The sequence below is a fragment of the Ailuropoda melanoleuca genome, chromosome 4 (genome assembly GCF_002007445.2).
Source record: "Ailuropoda melanoleuca isolate Jingjing chromosome 4, ASM200744v2, whole genome shotgun sequence".
In the NCBI taxonomy this organism is placed as follows: Eukaryota; Metazoa; Chordata; class Mammalia; order Carnivora; family Ursidae; genus Ailuropoda; species Ailuropoda melanoleuca.
The window spans coordinates 142499021-142513699 of NC_048221.1; the positions used below are offsets into that span (position 1 = coordinate 142499021).

At 54.9% G+C, this 14679-nt stretch overlaps 1 protein-coding gene across 5 annotated transcripts in view; it reads right to left on the reverse strand.

The window, feature by feature from the left end:
- The window catches only part of TRAPPC12 (trafficking protein particle complex 12), a 79831-nt gene that overhangs the window by 10301 nt on the left and 54851 nt on the right, over positions 1 to 14679 (reverse strand). For 3 of the 5 annotated variants that reach the window (XR_004625132.1, XM_034659970.1, XM_002929306.4), the window contains exons 7-9: positions 10513 to 10585; positions 8114 to 8187; positions 3239 to 3337 (exon numbers count right to left, since the gene is read on the reverse strand). Coding sequence is in view for 4 of the 5 variants with exons in the window: in XM_034659970.1 (XP_034515861.1) it covers positions 3239 to 3337; positions 8114 to 8187; positions 10513 to 10585 (246 nt within the window). In the remaining variant the exon portion in view is untranslated. The other 2 variants (XM_034659972.1, XM_034659971.1) reach the window with 2 other exon arrangements.

Consider the following 14679-nt stretch of genomic DNA (forward strand, 5'->3'; position numbering starts at 1 on the left):
CAAAACCACAACAAGATATCACCTCACACCTGTCAGGTGGCTAAAATCGACAGCCTAAGAAACAACAGGTTGTGGAAAAGGGGAACCCTTGTGAGCCGCTGGTGGGAACGCAAACTGGTGCAGCCACTGTGGAAAACAGTATGGAGGGTCCTGAAAAAATTAAACACAGAAACACCATATGACCCATTAATTCCACTACTAGGTATTTAGCCAAAGAAAATGAAAACACTAATTCGAAGGGATACACACACCCCTATGTTTCCAGCAGCGTTATCTACAATAGTGCCCATCAACTGATGAATGGTTAAAGATGTGGTGTGTATGTATACAGACAGCGGACTAGTACTCAACCATAAAAAAAGAATGGAATCTTGCCATTTGAAACGACATGGATGGAGCTAGAGAGTATAAGCTAAGTGAAATAAGTCAGAAAAATACATACTACAGAATTTCACTCATATCTGGAATTTAAGAAGCAAAACAAATGAGCAGAGGGGAAAAAAAAGAGAGAGAGAGACAAACCGAGAAACAGACTGCTAACGACAGAGAACACGGGGCGGGGGGGGGGGGGGGGGGGGGGGGGGGGGGGGGGTGAGCTCTGAGAGGGGAGGGGATGGAGGATGGGGAAACAGGTGATGGAGACTAAGCAGCGTGCTTGTTGGGGCGAGCGGCGGGTGATGTATGGAAGTGTGGAATCACTACGTTTTATACCTGAAATTAATACTACACTGTATGTGAAGTACACTGGGCTAACAAACTTAATAAAAAATAAAAATTCCTAAGTAAATAAATGAAGCGTAACACACACACACGTTTCGGTACAATAAGGCAGGCCCCAAGTCGTTCATTTGGGCTGTGACTGGTAAAGTGATAGGGACCATCACATTCACAAATTTCAAAGTCCTATGGGGACCCAATGCAGAACTCTAGCTTTTATCCAACCAAACCAAGCCACACCCAGCACCCATTAAACGCTTAAGGAAGCCAGATGGCCGTCCCTGGGGTGGAGCTGAAAGGGGGGAGGCGTGTCGTGACCCTAAGTACCGCAACCTTGATTTCCTTTATAGAAACACAGAATTAGGACAGTTTGTGGTCCGGCAACAGTCCAAGGATCAGTGAGAGGTATTTAAGAAAGAGTTCCCGAGTGATTAGGTCTCCCGGTCACTTGCCTGGGATTCAGTGAGTCCTTCGCCTCCTGTCTTCCCGTCTTCTTTCGGACAGAATCCCTGACCAGGCGTCTCCTCCTTCAGCCCCGAGAACGAGGAACTTCCCTTGCACGGTTTGCCACTGTCCCCAAACCAGGTGGGATGTCAAACAAAGCTCTGGAAGCCTGTGCCCTTCTCTCCAGGAATTGTGTCTAGATTTCCCGCAACGACCTGGGGCCAGAAACGTGTCCAGGGAAATGCTCCCAAAGTCCCAGCCTGACGTGGACCTCAGCGCTATCGGATCCATGGCTCCCGCCGAAGATTGCTTCATGTGTCAGGATTCTCACACGGACGTCCAGGGTACAGTCCTCCGATTGCGTAAACAGACTCAGAAGTGAAGTTTCCGAGTGTGTCCTACCAGATTCCAGGCACAGCACCGTGCTCTCTGTGTGACCTGTCTTGCTGTCTGCACAATGACCTCATGGGATGACCATGACCACCCGGGGTGCATGGAGGAGATACGGCTCCCACGCTAGTGGGCTGACGACAGACAGACTCCAGACTGTTCAACATCCGTGCTGTTGGTCGTGAAGGTCACCCTTGAGCGCCCCAGGAGGGACTCAGAGACCACAGCTGGCCTTCACTGTTGGGCTGTCCTTGGACCCCAGTGCAGGTCTCATCTGCTTCCCATGAGCAGTATGGGCTGGGGGTGGGGGAGTAGGAGATGAGAGTATGTGAGTGTGTGTGTGTGTGTGTGTGTGTGGTGTGCAGGGGTGTGTGCGTGGATGAGTGGGGGTACGAGGAGTGTATGCAGATGTACGTGTGTGTGCGTGTGAGGTGTGGAGGGGGGTGTGTGTGTGCATGGACTGGGGTTGCAGGAGGAGTGTGCATAGATGTGCGTGTGGTGTGGAGGAGGGATGCATGTGGACGACTGGGGGTGTAGGAGGACAGGGCCCCCCTTCAGTGAAGAGAACTGAGCTCTGGGCTCAGAGAGCCCTTGTTCAAGTTCCTCCTGGTACGCTCATGTCTCAGGCCTTGGGCCGCTCACTCAACCACAGGGAAGCCTCCACTTGCTAATCTGTAAAATGGCTGATAGTCCCCACGGCGGAACGGCTGCACACGGCGCCTGCTCAGGGTGAGTGGTGCTCCAGAGACGTCTGGCCCTTCTCCGATTATCAGGGACTGTCCTTTGCTCATGCTCCTTTCCCTGGCCCCGGCTCAGGGATGTCATGCAGAAGCCCTACAGATGGAGGGTGGCTGGGGGCAGAGGCCGCTTAGGCTCAGCCTGCAAAGGTGGGACGGCCGTCCTGGGAGAGACAGAAGTGAGGAGGGGTGTGCATCCCTCCATCACCAAACGGTCCAGGAAGATGCATCCCGGCTTCAGAGCCGTCTTGGCAAGAGGGTGTTGTCCCTCACGCTCTGCCCTGTTGGGACTGCTTCACGCTGGACTCCCTGTGTGCTCTTGCCAGCGAAACAGCAGCGAGTGACCCTATTATCAGCCAAGTTCAAAGAAGATTCTGCATGGCTTTATCAACACTATTCTAAGTGCAATAGGATGATTTCTAAAGCAATCTGTTTAGTGCTTCACCAATGAAAGTCTACAGAAATTCACACTTAGCAATTCGGCTTCCTGATCCCACCAAAGCCAGTGGGACTTAATACTCAATAGAGTCAAACCAGAACCACTGTGAAGAACTAACTCTTTAACAAACATCTGATGTGAAACATTTTCTGAGCTTGCTTTCTTTCTTTTTCTTTCTTTCTTTTTTTTTTTCTTTCTTTCTTTCTTTCTTTCTTTCTCTCTCTCCCTCTTTTTTTTTAAGACTTTATTTATGAGAGAGAGAGAGGGATGGAGGACTAGCATGGGGAGTGGCAGACAGGGGGAGAAGCAGACTCCCCGCTGAGCAGGGAGCCCAACAGGGGACTTGATCCCAGGACCCCGAGACCATGACCTGAGCCGAAGGCAGACGCTTCACCGACGGAGCCCCCCAGGTGCTGCTCTGTGCTATTTCTTATCTACAGAACGAACGCTGAGTCCCAGGCCGCCCCGGCAGAGACCACCCGCCATAGCTCACCCGCCGTGTGGCATGTACCTGGAGGAAAATGCGGCCGATGCCGCTCAGCAGCTGCGGCTCTTGCTCTGGGTGATACTGGATAACCGAGTGATAAGCATCCACGGCCAGCACATAGTCCTACGGGAAGAAAAACCGAAGAACTTCCTAGGGTTAAAGAGATCACGCTCCGGTTTACCAAGCTAGCAGCTCAAGCACCTGCAGAGTCTCGCGTGAAGAGACAGCACGTTAGCACGTGGGCTGGTCAGAAGCGGGAAACCCAGCGCCGGAAGCCGGGCCCACGAGGGGTGTGCGGGCTCGCCTGACAACAGGGCACCTAGGGTTCCGGGTTTTGTTCGAAACTCGAGTCAGGAGACGCCTTCCTCTCCCTGACAGGCCTCGGGCTTCCCCCTAAACGGCAACAGGAATTCCCCTGCACTCTCTTTCCTGACAAGCTCATTATGTGTCACTGTCTGCCAATTCCATAAACCAAATTTACTAACAGCATCTCTTAAATGTTTTCTATGCTAGAAATTGAAGGAAAGTCCTTAACAAGTGAGCGCACAAAACACTGCAGCAAGAGCAGACACACGATCCAGCCACGTTGGAGCCCGGTGCCCGCGGCTGGAGTGTGGTGCCCGTGGCTGGAGCGCGTGCCCGCGGCTGGAACGTGGTGCCTGCGGCTCCAGCCGCGTCGGAACCACGTGTGTGGGGCTCTGAGCAGGCTCCACTGGCTGCCGAGCTTGGTGGCATGTGCGCTCTGCCAGCGGCCTCCACCGGCGTCTCACTCGGTCGCCGGAGCACCCTGCACGCCGCCCTGTGGGAGCAGCACGGCCTGACCATGCCTGCACTCCCCTGCCGCCCCCCAGTACCAGCCCGAGGGGGGCCCTTGGCCGATGCTGAGTCATGAAAACCCTGTCCGTCCAGTAAGAGGTGGAGCCAACTGCCTGTCTCTGGTGCGACAAAATCACTTGCCAGAGTCGCCTGGGACACGGCCCTCGGCTTGTCTCAGGTGCCCCCCCCAAACTCTGGCTCCCCGCAACCACAGTGATCACTGTGACATTTACTGAGCAGGCTCGGTGGCCGGTGTTGTGTTCTCCCTAAGTCACAGCACGGCCCCAAGACATTCAGCAGCAGACGCACTTTGTCACCCCCACATTTGCAGCCTGAGCCAGACCGGGCTGGACTTAACTAGTGTACTAATTGGACTGGTCTACAGAAAGACAGGTGACAAGTAAAATTCCAGTTCTGCAGGAAAAGAATGAAAAAACTCTCTGCACTCTGGCACCTCCCAGTGAGGCTCATTAAGACAACGTTATCCCGAGCGTGCTGCTCACGAGGACCTGACAGCACCCGCCTGTCCCCCCACGGCTTCCTGCTGCCACTGCCGCCCACGGCAGGGCCGTGCAGCCTGAGGGTGGGTGTGCACGCACACGCATGTGAACATGCAAGAGCGTGGGAATGTGGGGGATGTGTGGGCTCGGGCGCGCGCGTTGAGTGCAAGGAAGCACACGTGAGAAAGCATGTACGTGGGTGTGTGCACCTCCACGAGCAAGTGTGCGCGTGCAAGCACAAGTATGAGAAACTAGGCGGGCCCATGAGCGTGTGCACAAGCGTGAGCACGTGTGAGCAAGTGTGATGCAAGCTTGAGCGTGAGTGTATGCGTGAGGATGCATGTGCAGGTGTGGGAGAGGCACCTCTCGTGGGGGAGGCAGTGCCTCCCACTGCTCGGTGGCTGGTGTGGGGCCCCTCGGTGGCTGAGGCCCCAGCTGAGAGTGCACAGGATGCCCCCATGAGCTCCAGGGGGAGGTCACCTGCTATAATTGAACACCTGCTCCTTACTGCCATTTCAGAGTGAGCAAAAGGCAGGTCTGACGTTCCAGTTAGCGCTCGAGTGTCACTGACACGTGCCAGCCCGTGTGCCCCAAATCTTGGCTTGTGCGTCATTCACTCTAGCTGGCATCGTGGAGAGCCAGAGCCAGGATGTGGAGGGTAGTGACATGCCCACTTCCACGAAGTGCAAGTCCACGGAAGCCAACATCACTGCCTCACAGCTCTGTTTCAGCATTTGAGGCCAGGAGTCAATGTTTCCAAAGATAATTTGATATGAAAGGACAGCTTTAGAACACCCAGCAATGATCCCTGATGGACCTGTTTTGCCACGGACCTGTGCAAGCATGACTCTCCTGGGAGAATAAACCAGGGCAGGCCCACACACGTGGGAAGCTGGCTTCCCGGCATGAGGTCGGACCACAGGGAGGCGGCGGCTGTGGGGCCATCACGAGGTCAGCAGTGCTAATGGGGCCTGCTCCTGCGCCTGGACGGGAGGTGGCCTGGGAGATGGCCCGGGAGCAGCTGCAGCCTCCGGGACGGGCTCTGGAATGTTTCACAGAGCCTATTATCAAATAAAGCAGAGCGGGAGTGTGTCACAGAGCTTCCCTAAGTGGATTATCATTGCCTGAAATGGTTTACTTACTGGAAGCGGAGGGAATATGACCTCTTAAAAGGAAAATGGCTGAAATGAGCTCTTTTGAGAGAGTTTAGCCCCCTGCAGACCACAAGTGACCTGCTTACAGGACAGGCTTATTCTAGCCCAGTGCACACCCTTCTCCCCGCAGCAGCTACTGGTTTGGTGGCCGTGAAACTGCATTTACAACTGTTTGCAGCCAGTAGGTTTGTGTGGATGACTGAGTGGGAAGAAGCTGGTTTACGTGGCTGCGTGGTCCCTTAGCTGATGTCCACGTGGGGCCGGGAGAGGGGGCAGCACATGGAAGCAGCAGGCGTCGCACCCGTGTTGTAGGCCAGTGTGGCGCCCTAACACTGCCACGGGTCTAAGGAAAGGGAGTGGCACTTAAAACGTGGGACTGGGTGCATCTCCACGGCCACGGCACACCTGTCCCTGGGCCTGACAGCCCATCCTACGGGTATTTGCGGGTGAAACGTACGAGTTGATTTCTCATCATAAGAAAAGCCAATACTCACTTCGCTGTAACAGAAACATCATTGACAACAACTGAATGGATGATGACGTAACTTGCTGTCGGCCACACACGCATGAGCAGCACAGCCCACACGAGGGCCGCACAGGTGGCAGCACCGTGCACGTTCCCCATGCGGCCGGAGAACGTGCGCACATGTGCTCACTTAGGCCTCCATGGCACAATGTTCCCTCTTTTTAACTCACAAAAATGGAAGATTAGTCGAAAATTTCAAACGAATTGTATTTATCATGAAGTAGGCTCTGTCTTGTGTCCTGACGAAGTAGGCAGAAAGCTTACACGTGGTCCTCGATGGTATCTTACCACCACGCGACAACCAACAAAAGCACTTTTATCCCATAATCTTCTATTAACGTGTCTTAGCGATGCAAATAAAAATCTACCAGTGGAACGGGTAACTTCCCTCCTGGGGAGTCTCAGCCCCATGATTAATGAAACGTCAGCCCCGTGAACGTACAATCTGCTCTTTCCTTGCACAAGCTGGTGGGTTTCCCATGCGGCTGCAGTGGCCCCAGGGCGGGAGGCTGGACCGTGGGGTTCCAGAGTTGGGGAGAATGGCCTGTCTGCAGGGGCAGAGCGGACAGGGCCCTGGCTCTAGGAAGGGATCTGCTCACTGCCAAGGCTGTGGGTGGGAGGGAACACGCTCCCTGCTGCCCCCACACACACCCGGGGCCTGCACACCCACGAGGGATGCGGGCACCACACAGGCAGCCACCTTGTCAGAACCGCCGGCTGCGCACACAGCAGGGAGAACGCTCTGAGCTCCTCCCCCGCACACTGTCCTTCACCCCGTGTGCTGGGGGTGCTGCGTGAATGTCAGAGCGGAGGGGCTTCAAAGACAGCTCTGAGCCTCTTCAGAGCTGGCGCCTAGGGCTCTGGGACAGGAAGGGTGCCGCAGGGTCACTGTCGGTGCCCTCCTGTCTCACCCCTACAGTGGCCACATGGACGGGAGACACGTGAACACCCAGTGCAGGTTGCTGTAAAGCGGGTTCAGACCACTGTCCTCTCCCTGACCAAGTGGGCGCAGGGTCGTGCTGGGAATGCACGCCCGCAGCCAAGCTGTCTGCACCGCGCCCGGGGCACGGGCCTCACACACAGGGCTGCGAGGGGCGGATGTGTAACATGGCTGTCGCACCAGAGGCAACCATGGGACTCACTCCCCAAGAAACTGCTCTGCTTTGCTAAAGGTCAGGAATGACCTTGGGCTGACTTGTGGGGAATTCAGGGTCTCAGTCTCATGATCGCCCAGAAGGGGTCTGCAGCTACGCGATTCCCACGGCGGCTTTCCCTGGCCTCCTCTCCCCCGCAGCTGCGGCAGTGCCACGGGCGGGGTGCGGGTCAGTCTGCCCTGGGCCCCAGCTGAGCCAGGCGGTGGTGCTGCAGGCTCACGGAGGAGGGAGGAGTGGGCAACACTGCTCTCAACTTCGGAGGAGAACAGGCTGGAGGAGACAAAGGAGTAACACCTGAGTTCAGCCTCCTGGTTGTGTGGGCTGCCTCCTCGCGGGCCAGAAGGCTGGGAGTGGGGGGGGTCCCCGAGACACAGGTCTCATGGGGAAGCCCGGCTCCGGACGCCACGGGCATCCGTCAGCAGGCCTGGTCAGGACAAGAGAAAACAGCCCCCCTTCCACGGAGACCTTTCTGGGATGGAATCCAGAGAAAACAATGGGGGAGGGGGAGAGAACACGCATGAATGATGATTTTAATTAAGTCACCGAAACCCGTTTGAACAATCAAACTTGACAATGTAAAGTCTATGCTCGGCTGAAATTTCTTTCAGTATAAACTAACGTCATCCAAGAGTGTGCTACTGAGCTCTCTGCCTGGGCAAAGCCGCACACTCACGGTGGGGTACTTCCTCCTCAGGGTCCCAGCCGCCCCATGCAACTTCCGCTGACATCCCCTTCCAGAACGGACGTACCTTCATCAGGAGCAGGCAGTTTGCCATGGAGCACATCACCCGGCCCAGTCGGGACCGCCACAGCTGAATGGAGGCTGCAAGAGAGGGCAAGCGGTGAGCGTGTGCAGGTCGGAGGCATGTCTGGCCCTCGGCCATGGTCTTGGCACTGCGGCTGTTGAGCACAGGGCATCAGGCCAGCACTCTTGGCTCGGGGAGGAGAATGGACGCAGAAGTGACACAGAAGGAGAACAGGAGGGTAACGGGTCAGCTTCAGGGCACAGAGGAGACCACATGGCCCAATGAGGGCCTCGCTCACAGAGAACGAACACATGGGTCTGCCCACGGTCGGGCCACTGTCCGGGCACTGTACACCTCTCTAAGTGACCTGTGGGAGGCGCTGCCCACCTGCCTGGGGGTGCAGTCCAGATGCAAGATCTCTCGCTGGGGGACTGGCAGATGGTTCACCCAGCAGGGTGTCTGCACACCGAGCTCTGCGTCCTGAGGTCGGCCCCACGGCAGAAAGTCTTAGATGAAAACCGTAACTCCCCTCCCACCTTCACAGACTCTGTGAGCATCAGTGTGGGAAGGGCACAGAAGTGCTGCCTAAAAGGTCAGAAGCACCCTCCCAAGGGAGCGAGGAGGTCGGCAATGACACAGAACCAAAGCTGGCTCCCCACGAGCTGTCCAGCCAGGGCTGGCTTGTGGTCACACACGTGGCCCAGGAGGAAGGCGGGAATGGGCGGGGACAGAGGAGCACAGTAGGACCAGGACGGGGAGGAGGATGAGGGTGGGGGGATGGGAGGAGGGAGCAGGGAGGCAGTGGTGGGGGCACACTGGCCGGGTCAGACAGCTCAGCTGAGGGCTGGGGGGCACATTTGAATGAGCATGATTCAGTGAGGCTGCCTCACCCTGATCTGCCCACTTACTGAATCAGAATGTCCCGCTGCCGCCAGGACCAATGGCCAATCGGGGGGTAACAACTGCCTAGAAATCATGCTTTTTCTTGGACTGCTTAAGAACACAATTAACTTACTTGCCAGAATTTAAGAACTTCACTCACTTCGCCTTTCAGCAATTAAAAATACATTAGCTACTTACAGCATCACTTTTGTGAAAAGAAAAATTCTCAACAGGATCTTTTGTTAATGAACATGAAATGCAGGCTGTCTCAGGGAACCCCAGTTTATCCCCACAGACTTCTTTCAAGGGCTACTTCTTCCCTTCTCACCGTGAAATCTGTTTATTATGGCCCTTAGCTCTCCAGAAACTGCTTTCTGAGATCTAGTAACTCCCTGCTAATTCCCCTAAAACAGGTCCTCCGTGGGGAAAAGTGACCACGGGCAGACAATAACAGAGAACGGGAGGTCGGAGGGCGAGCGACCTCCCTCCTTGCTAACCCACCTGCAGCTACACTGGCGAGAAGGATGTGTGTGCACACACGTACCCGCACTCCCCTACACCTGCTGTCGTCTGGGATTTCTCAGAGGACGCTGTATTTAAAGCACAGATATAGTCCAGTGCTGTTGGGCCCAAAGGCAAACATCTCCGGCCCACACTGTTCTTCCGTTCTCTCAGGCTCATGAGCGTGGCCAGAGTCACCACACTCCTGGGGGCACCAGTGCGGCTGGCTCTCTGCCTGGAGTGTCCCCTCCCCAGGCCACCTCGCCTGCTTTTGGCCCATCGGTCTTCCCGGAGCAGTTTCAGAGGAAGCCTAGCAGAGCCCGCTCCAAGTCAGGCACGTGGAGGTGGAGACTGCCAAGCCCCTGGAGGTGAGACAGAGTGGGACCAACACTGTGGGGAAAGGGGAGGACAGGCCCTGAGGAAGAAGCAGGTGAGGGGCTTCTCAGGGAGGCGCCATCTGAGTTGGGTTTTGAAGCATAATTAGAAGTTCGTCCCTAATGTTCTCAAGAAGTTGCTGCCAGGACGACCTCAAGATGCACTCGGCTCCCAGCAGCCCAGTGCTCAGCGTCAAGACTGAGTTCGTCGGCCTGGCCTCCTCGGCTGTGTGCAGGGCCCTCTTCCTCTCCTCTGCAGGGACTCACACTCCCCCTGCCAAGGCTGTGGCTCTGGCGGGCAGCCCCATTCCCAGGGACGCCCCTCCCAGGGAGGCCTGGGTTCCTCTCTGTCCCAGCACCTAACGTGGAAGCCACACTGGTTTCTGCATTACTGGGTATAGGCGGGTCCTCTGCACCCAACGGGGCTGCCTCTGGGCAGCCCTCACGTCTACGTTTGCTCTTCACGTATCAACAGTGCCAGGCATGGTGCTTGACTTCCCAAAACAAGAATGAGCAAATGAATGCACACAAGGACCAATGCATTACTAAGTAAGAAGGGAAAAACGATGAGATAGAAGAAAACCTTTGGGGCCAAATCGTCTGACAACTCTCGATAATTATTTAATGAAAAGTCTGGCCACTGACCTTGTCTGTTCTCCTGCGTGATGCTGCTCATGCCCCCGTCTTCAGCTGAGCCTTGCTCCAAATTTGTCAGGATCTGCGGTAATTCCAAACAAGAACGACACAATCATAAAAAATGCATTTGCTTCTAGACTTTGTGATGATATATCCCAGGAGGAAGAGATTTCTCTATATGAAAACCAATCTGTCAAGGAATGTTTCACATGGACACACTTTAAATACCGCCACTCACCACACAGGGAGGCGTCGTGGAGGGGAAGCTGCCCTCCCGCTGATGGCGGACTCTGGGTTTATGATGCTCGTAAAGCTCTCAGAGACATCAGATGTAGGGTAGCTTTTCTCTCTTTTCAAGAAAAGCATCAATATGTTACACATGAGGGTGGTTTTTAACTCCTGTGAAATACCAGTCTCATTCCTCCAGGGCACCATGACGGGCATGGCCTTTTGAAACGTATCAAATACTTTCTGAGCAACTGTCACTTTACATGGTTTCTGCGGTTTGGGTAATAACTTTGGGTTGCTTCTTTTGTGTTTTGCCTTTTCTTGAAAAAAAAAAAAAGCTGTTGCCACGGGAATCTGCGTAGAGAATGTGTCTTATGTATATATATATATATTATACATATGTGTGTGTGTATATATATATTAATTATCTTTAATAGAAAATGGCAGGACAAGGAGAGAAAAGCATGGAGAGTAAAGACTTTGCTGGGGAGAAAAAGTGTTAATTGAAGAAAGGCTGTATCATTACTGCCTTCAGGGCATGTTGCTTTGGGGAGAAACCCTTTTGTTCATCGGTTGGCCTGTTAACATCTCCCTCAATAACCCAACCCTAAGAACCGGCTGTGGGCGTTCATGTGCCTGGTCCCCGTGGACACAGCAAGGAAGGTGAGCGGGGCCTCTCTGCACCTTCAGGAGTCCCTCGCTGACTCCAGACACGCTGGGGCCAAAGCTGAACCTAGCAGGGTCTAAATCGGGTCAAATGACGTTTTTCAGCTAATCTGTATTCTGATAAAGGATTATGAAAACAGAAAATGACCAGGAAAGGTCTTGATGGTGCTACTGAATTAACTAACCTGGGCTGGGATAGAGGTTGGATGGGAAAGGAGAAGGGACAAGAACCACAGAACAAGAGCAGCAGGTGGCACGGCACCCTCCTGGTCACTGGGTGGGACGCAGGTGGAGGAGCCAACAACAATGGAGCTGCAGAGGAGGAACTCCCAGGGATGGCCGCAGACACCCTGAAGGCCGGGTGGCAGCTTGGCCTCATCCCATGGCATCTCTTCCGGCTGCTGACGACCCACCTCGGGGGCCATGGTATCTGCAGCCTGGGCTGAATCATAAGACCCCAGGAGTCCAGGGGCTGGAGCGGTGACTCAGGAGGGAGGTGGGGGTGGGGCAGGCTACTCCGGAGCAGCAACAGAAGAGGAAAAATGTCCCAGGAAAGAAAGTGGGAGTCCCCTCTGATGTGATATGCAGACTTCACACACTCTCAGTGCGCTCACCTCCAGAACGTTAGTTCTGTAAATGAAAGTGACACAAACACTGCCAACCCAAAGCCTGAACTGTCTAGTCTGCAGCCGTGGTAAGGTCCCATTTCCCTTCCCCATCCCTTCTATCCCTGACAAAATGATGGAGGCCCACGTTCTGGTCGGACACTGGCAAGCACTGCTGGGTCTGCTCCCCACAACAAGCGAGGCAGGATGCACCAGCCTGGTCCACAAGGTGCACCCCATTTATACTCCAGAAATCCTCTAAGTTCATGGACCCTGGAGCATACACATGACCTTGGCATCCGGTATTTTAAACTTCAGGTTCTTATTTGTATGCCTGTGGTGTGACCCCCAAACCCTGCACTTTTGATGAGCTTTAGGTGACACTCTGGGGATTGATGGTCTGGGGACCACAGTTGGTGGGATAGCTCTGGGGAAGGAGCCTCGTACCTCTCCCTTTGGTAGGCTGTCATGGGCTGCAGGTGGCATGGAGTAGTTGTGGGGAAAGGGTTTTATGCACAAAGCATCTGGTGTACAGACAACTGGTGGCTGGCCCTAATTTAAGGACCCAAAGACTAACAACCTACTTGAGTCCAGACTACAGTGAGAGCAGGTCTGCCCTAGAGGGGCTCAGATTTCTCTAGAAGGTCCTAGGACCTACCTATCCCCACCACAGTTTCCTAGGGGAACTTTTGGAAAAGAGGTTCCTTGGAGCTGCTTCCAGCCACTCAAGGACTAGTAAACACTCCCATGGACCAGGCCCCATGCCAAGTCGCTTGTCCACACCGGGGATCTATCCTGCACGCAGCCCTGAGGCAGCTGGTGACACCCTGCATCTACAGATGAGGAGCTCAGGGCTTACGAGTGCCAGTCAAGCCACCAGGAAGATCCAGAGCTGCCCCTGGAAGGCTTCCCCACCTGCCTGAATCCAGCCCCTCCCAACCGTGGCCTGTGGACAGTGTCCTTCGGGCCTCACACCTTGAAAGAACGCTCTCTTCTTTCCATGCAGACCACGGAGGGAGACTACACCATGCCAAGACACACAAGCGAGGATCACAGAATTCCAGACCTCCTCCCACCGAGGCCTGCTTTCTGCTGGGTGATCACAAGCGAGTCAGGGCTGGGTCATCCGCTAACTTCCGTGGTTCTCTTCTGCTGCGTCAGATGCCACATGAGGTTATGGTTCACATTCCCAAGTCCACATCTTAAGATTTGCAATGATGCAATCTGAAGTCTCTAAAGGTGTCAATTTCCACCACGAGTTATGACAAATCTTGCAAAAGCCCAATGACAGGGACCCTCCTGGACTCCTTTGAGTGCACACTCTGAACATGAACGGGGCCAGGAGCCTCAGCCTCTCCCACCCTGATACCCCACAACAGGCAAGCTCCCATCATCTCCTGCTTGTGCTCTCCGGGCACGCACAGCCCCAGCCTGAGAATCAATGGCAAAGGGCAGAGATGCCACCTCGAGCCAGGACGCACGGGAGCCGTCTCTGATCTCTGTTACCTCTCTCCACTTGCCAAGCACTGCCATCTTATCTGATTAAGCCTCAACCAATGTGCTCTCTGCTGGAGCAGCAGGGAAGTGGGGCACCTGCGCCGTCTGGGTCCGGTGGGGCCCGGCAGCGGCCCGATGTTGTCGGCATGCTGACGGCCAGCCTCCTTGAGCACTTCCCTGAGAAGCTGGCCAGCAGGGGCTGACAAGGCTGTTCTTGGCTCCATTCTTAACTAAAAGATATTAACCCTTCTTGGAGAAAAAGCTCTCCCCTCTGCCTTATCAGCACACATCAGCAGAGAACCACACCGACACTGCACAAGGGGGGGGGGGGGGGGGGGAGTCTCTAAACTAGCACTTTTCTTACACGGTGCCCTCTGCCAGGCTCACCTCGGGTGTGGGAGGGACAGAGCTGAACTCAAACCACACCCCGTGTGTCCATCCTCCAGCTACTGGGGCATCATTACTTATGGACTGGATCTCCTTACGCGAGTGGAGCTAGAAATATGTTCTCCTGGCTGTTTCCCAACCGGCCCGTGAAGGTCTCTTGGGGCTGGCGGCAGAGACAGCCTGCAGGGAAGCCAGAGAGGCAGGGCCCATAGGACGGAGGCACCGGCTGCTCTGACCGCAGGCACTAGTTTCCACGCCCTGGGAGCATGGCAAATTTGTTTAAATCGAGGTACGCGTCACTCTTCATTGGTACAGTCACACTGAAGCAAACATTTACTACCTTACGGCAAAACCGGCGCCCCGCACCACTTGGTAAAGAGCACGAGTGACGGGCTGAAGCTGGGCCCGTGGCAGGATTCCTGACCACCTCACCTTGGGCTCACCGGTCGGATACGCTGAGTCTATCACCTTGCTCTGGGGTGGGGGGGTCTTCCATGTTAGGGAAAGCCTGGCCTCCTCGGGACACGACTGGCTTACAGACGCCGAGAACCACGGGCTGCCCTGCTCACCTGGGGCCAGACCTGCCTCCGGCCTGCCTTCCTGTCCCCAGCTGCACCGCCAGCTCCCCTCTATCTCCCTTTTCCCTGAAGACTCGTGTAGCTTTTTTCAACAGGAAAAACGTCTGATTATAAAACTTCCGTGTGCTAACATAAGACTGAGAAAATAAAAAAGGAACAAAGTGGCCTGTGTTCCTGTTGCCCACACAGCTGACATGACGCTGCAGTCTCCCCTG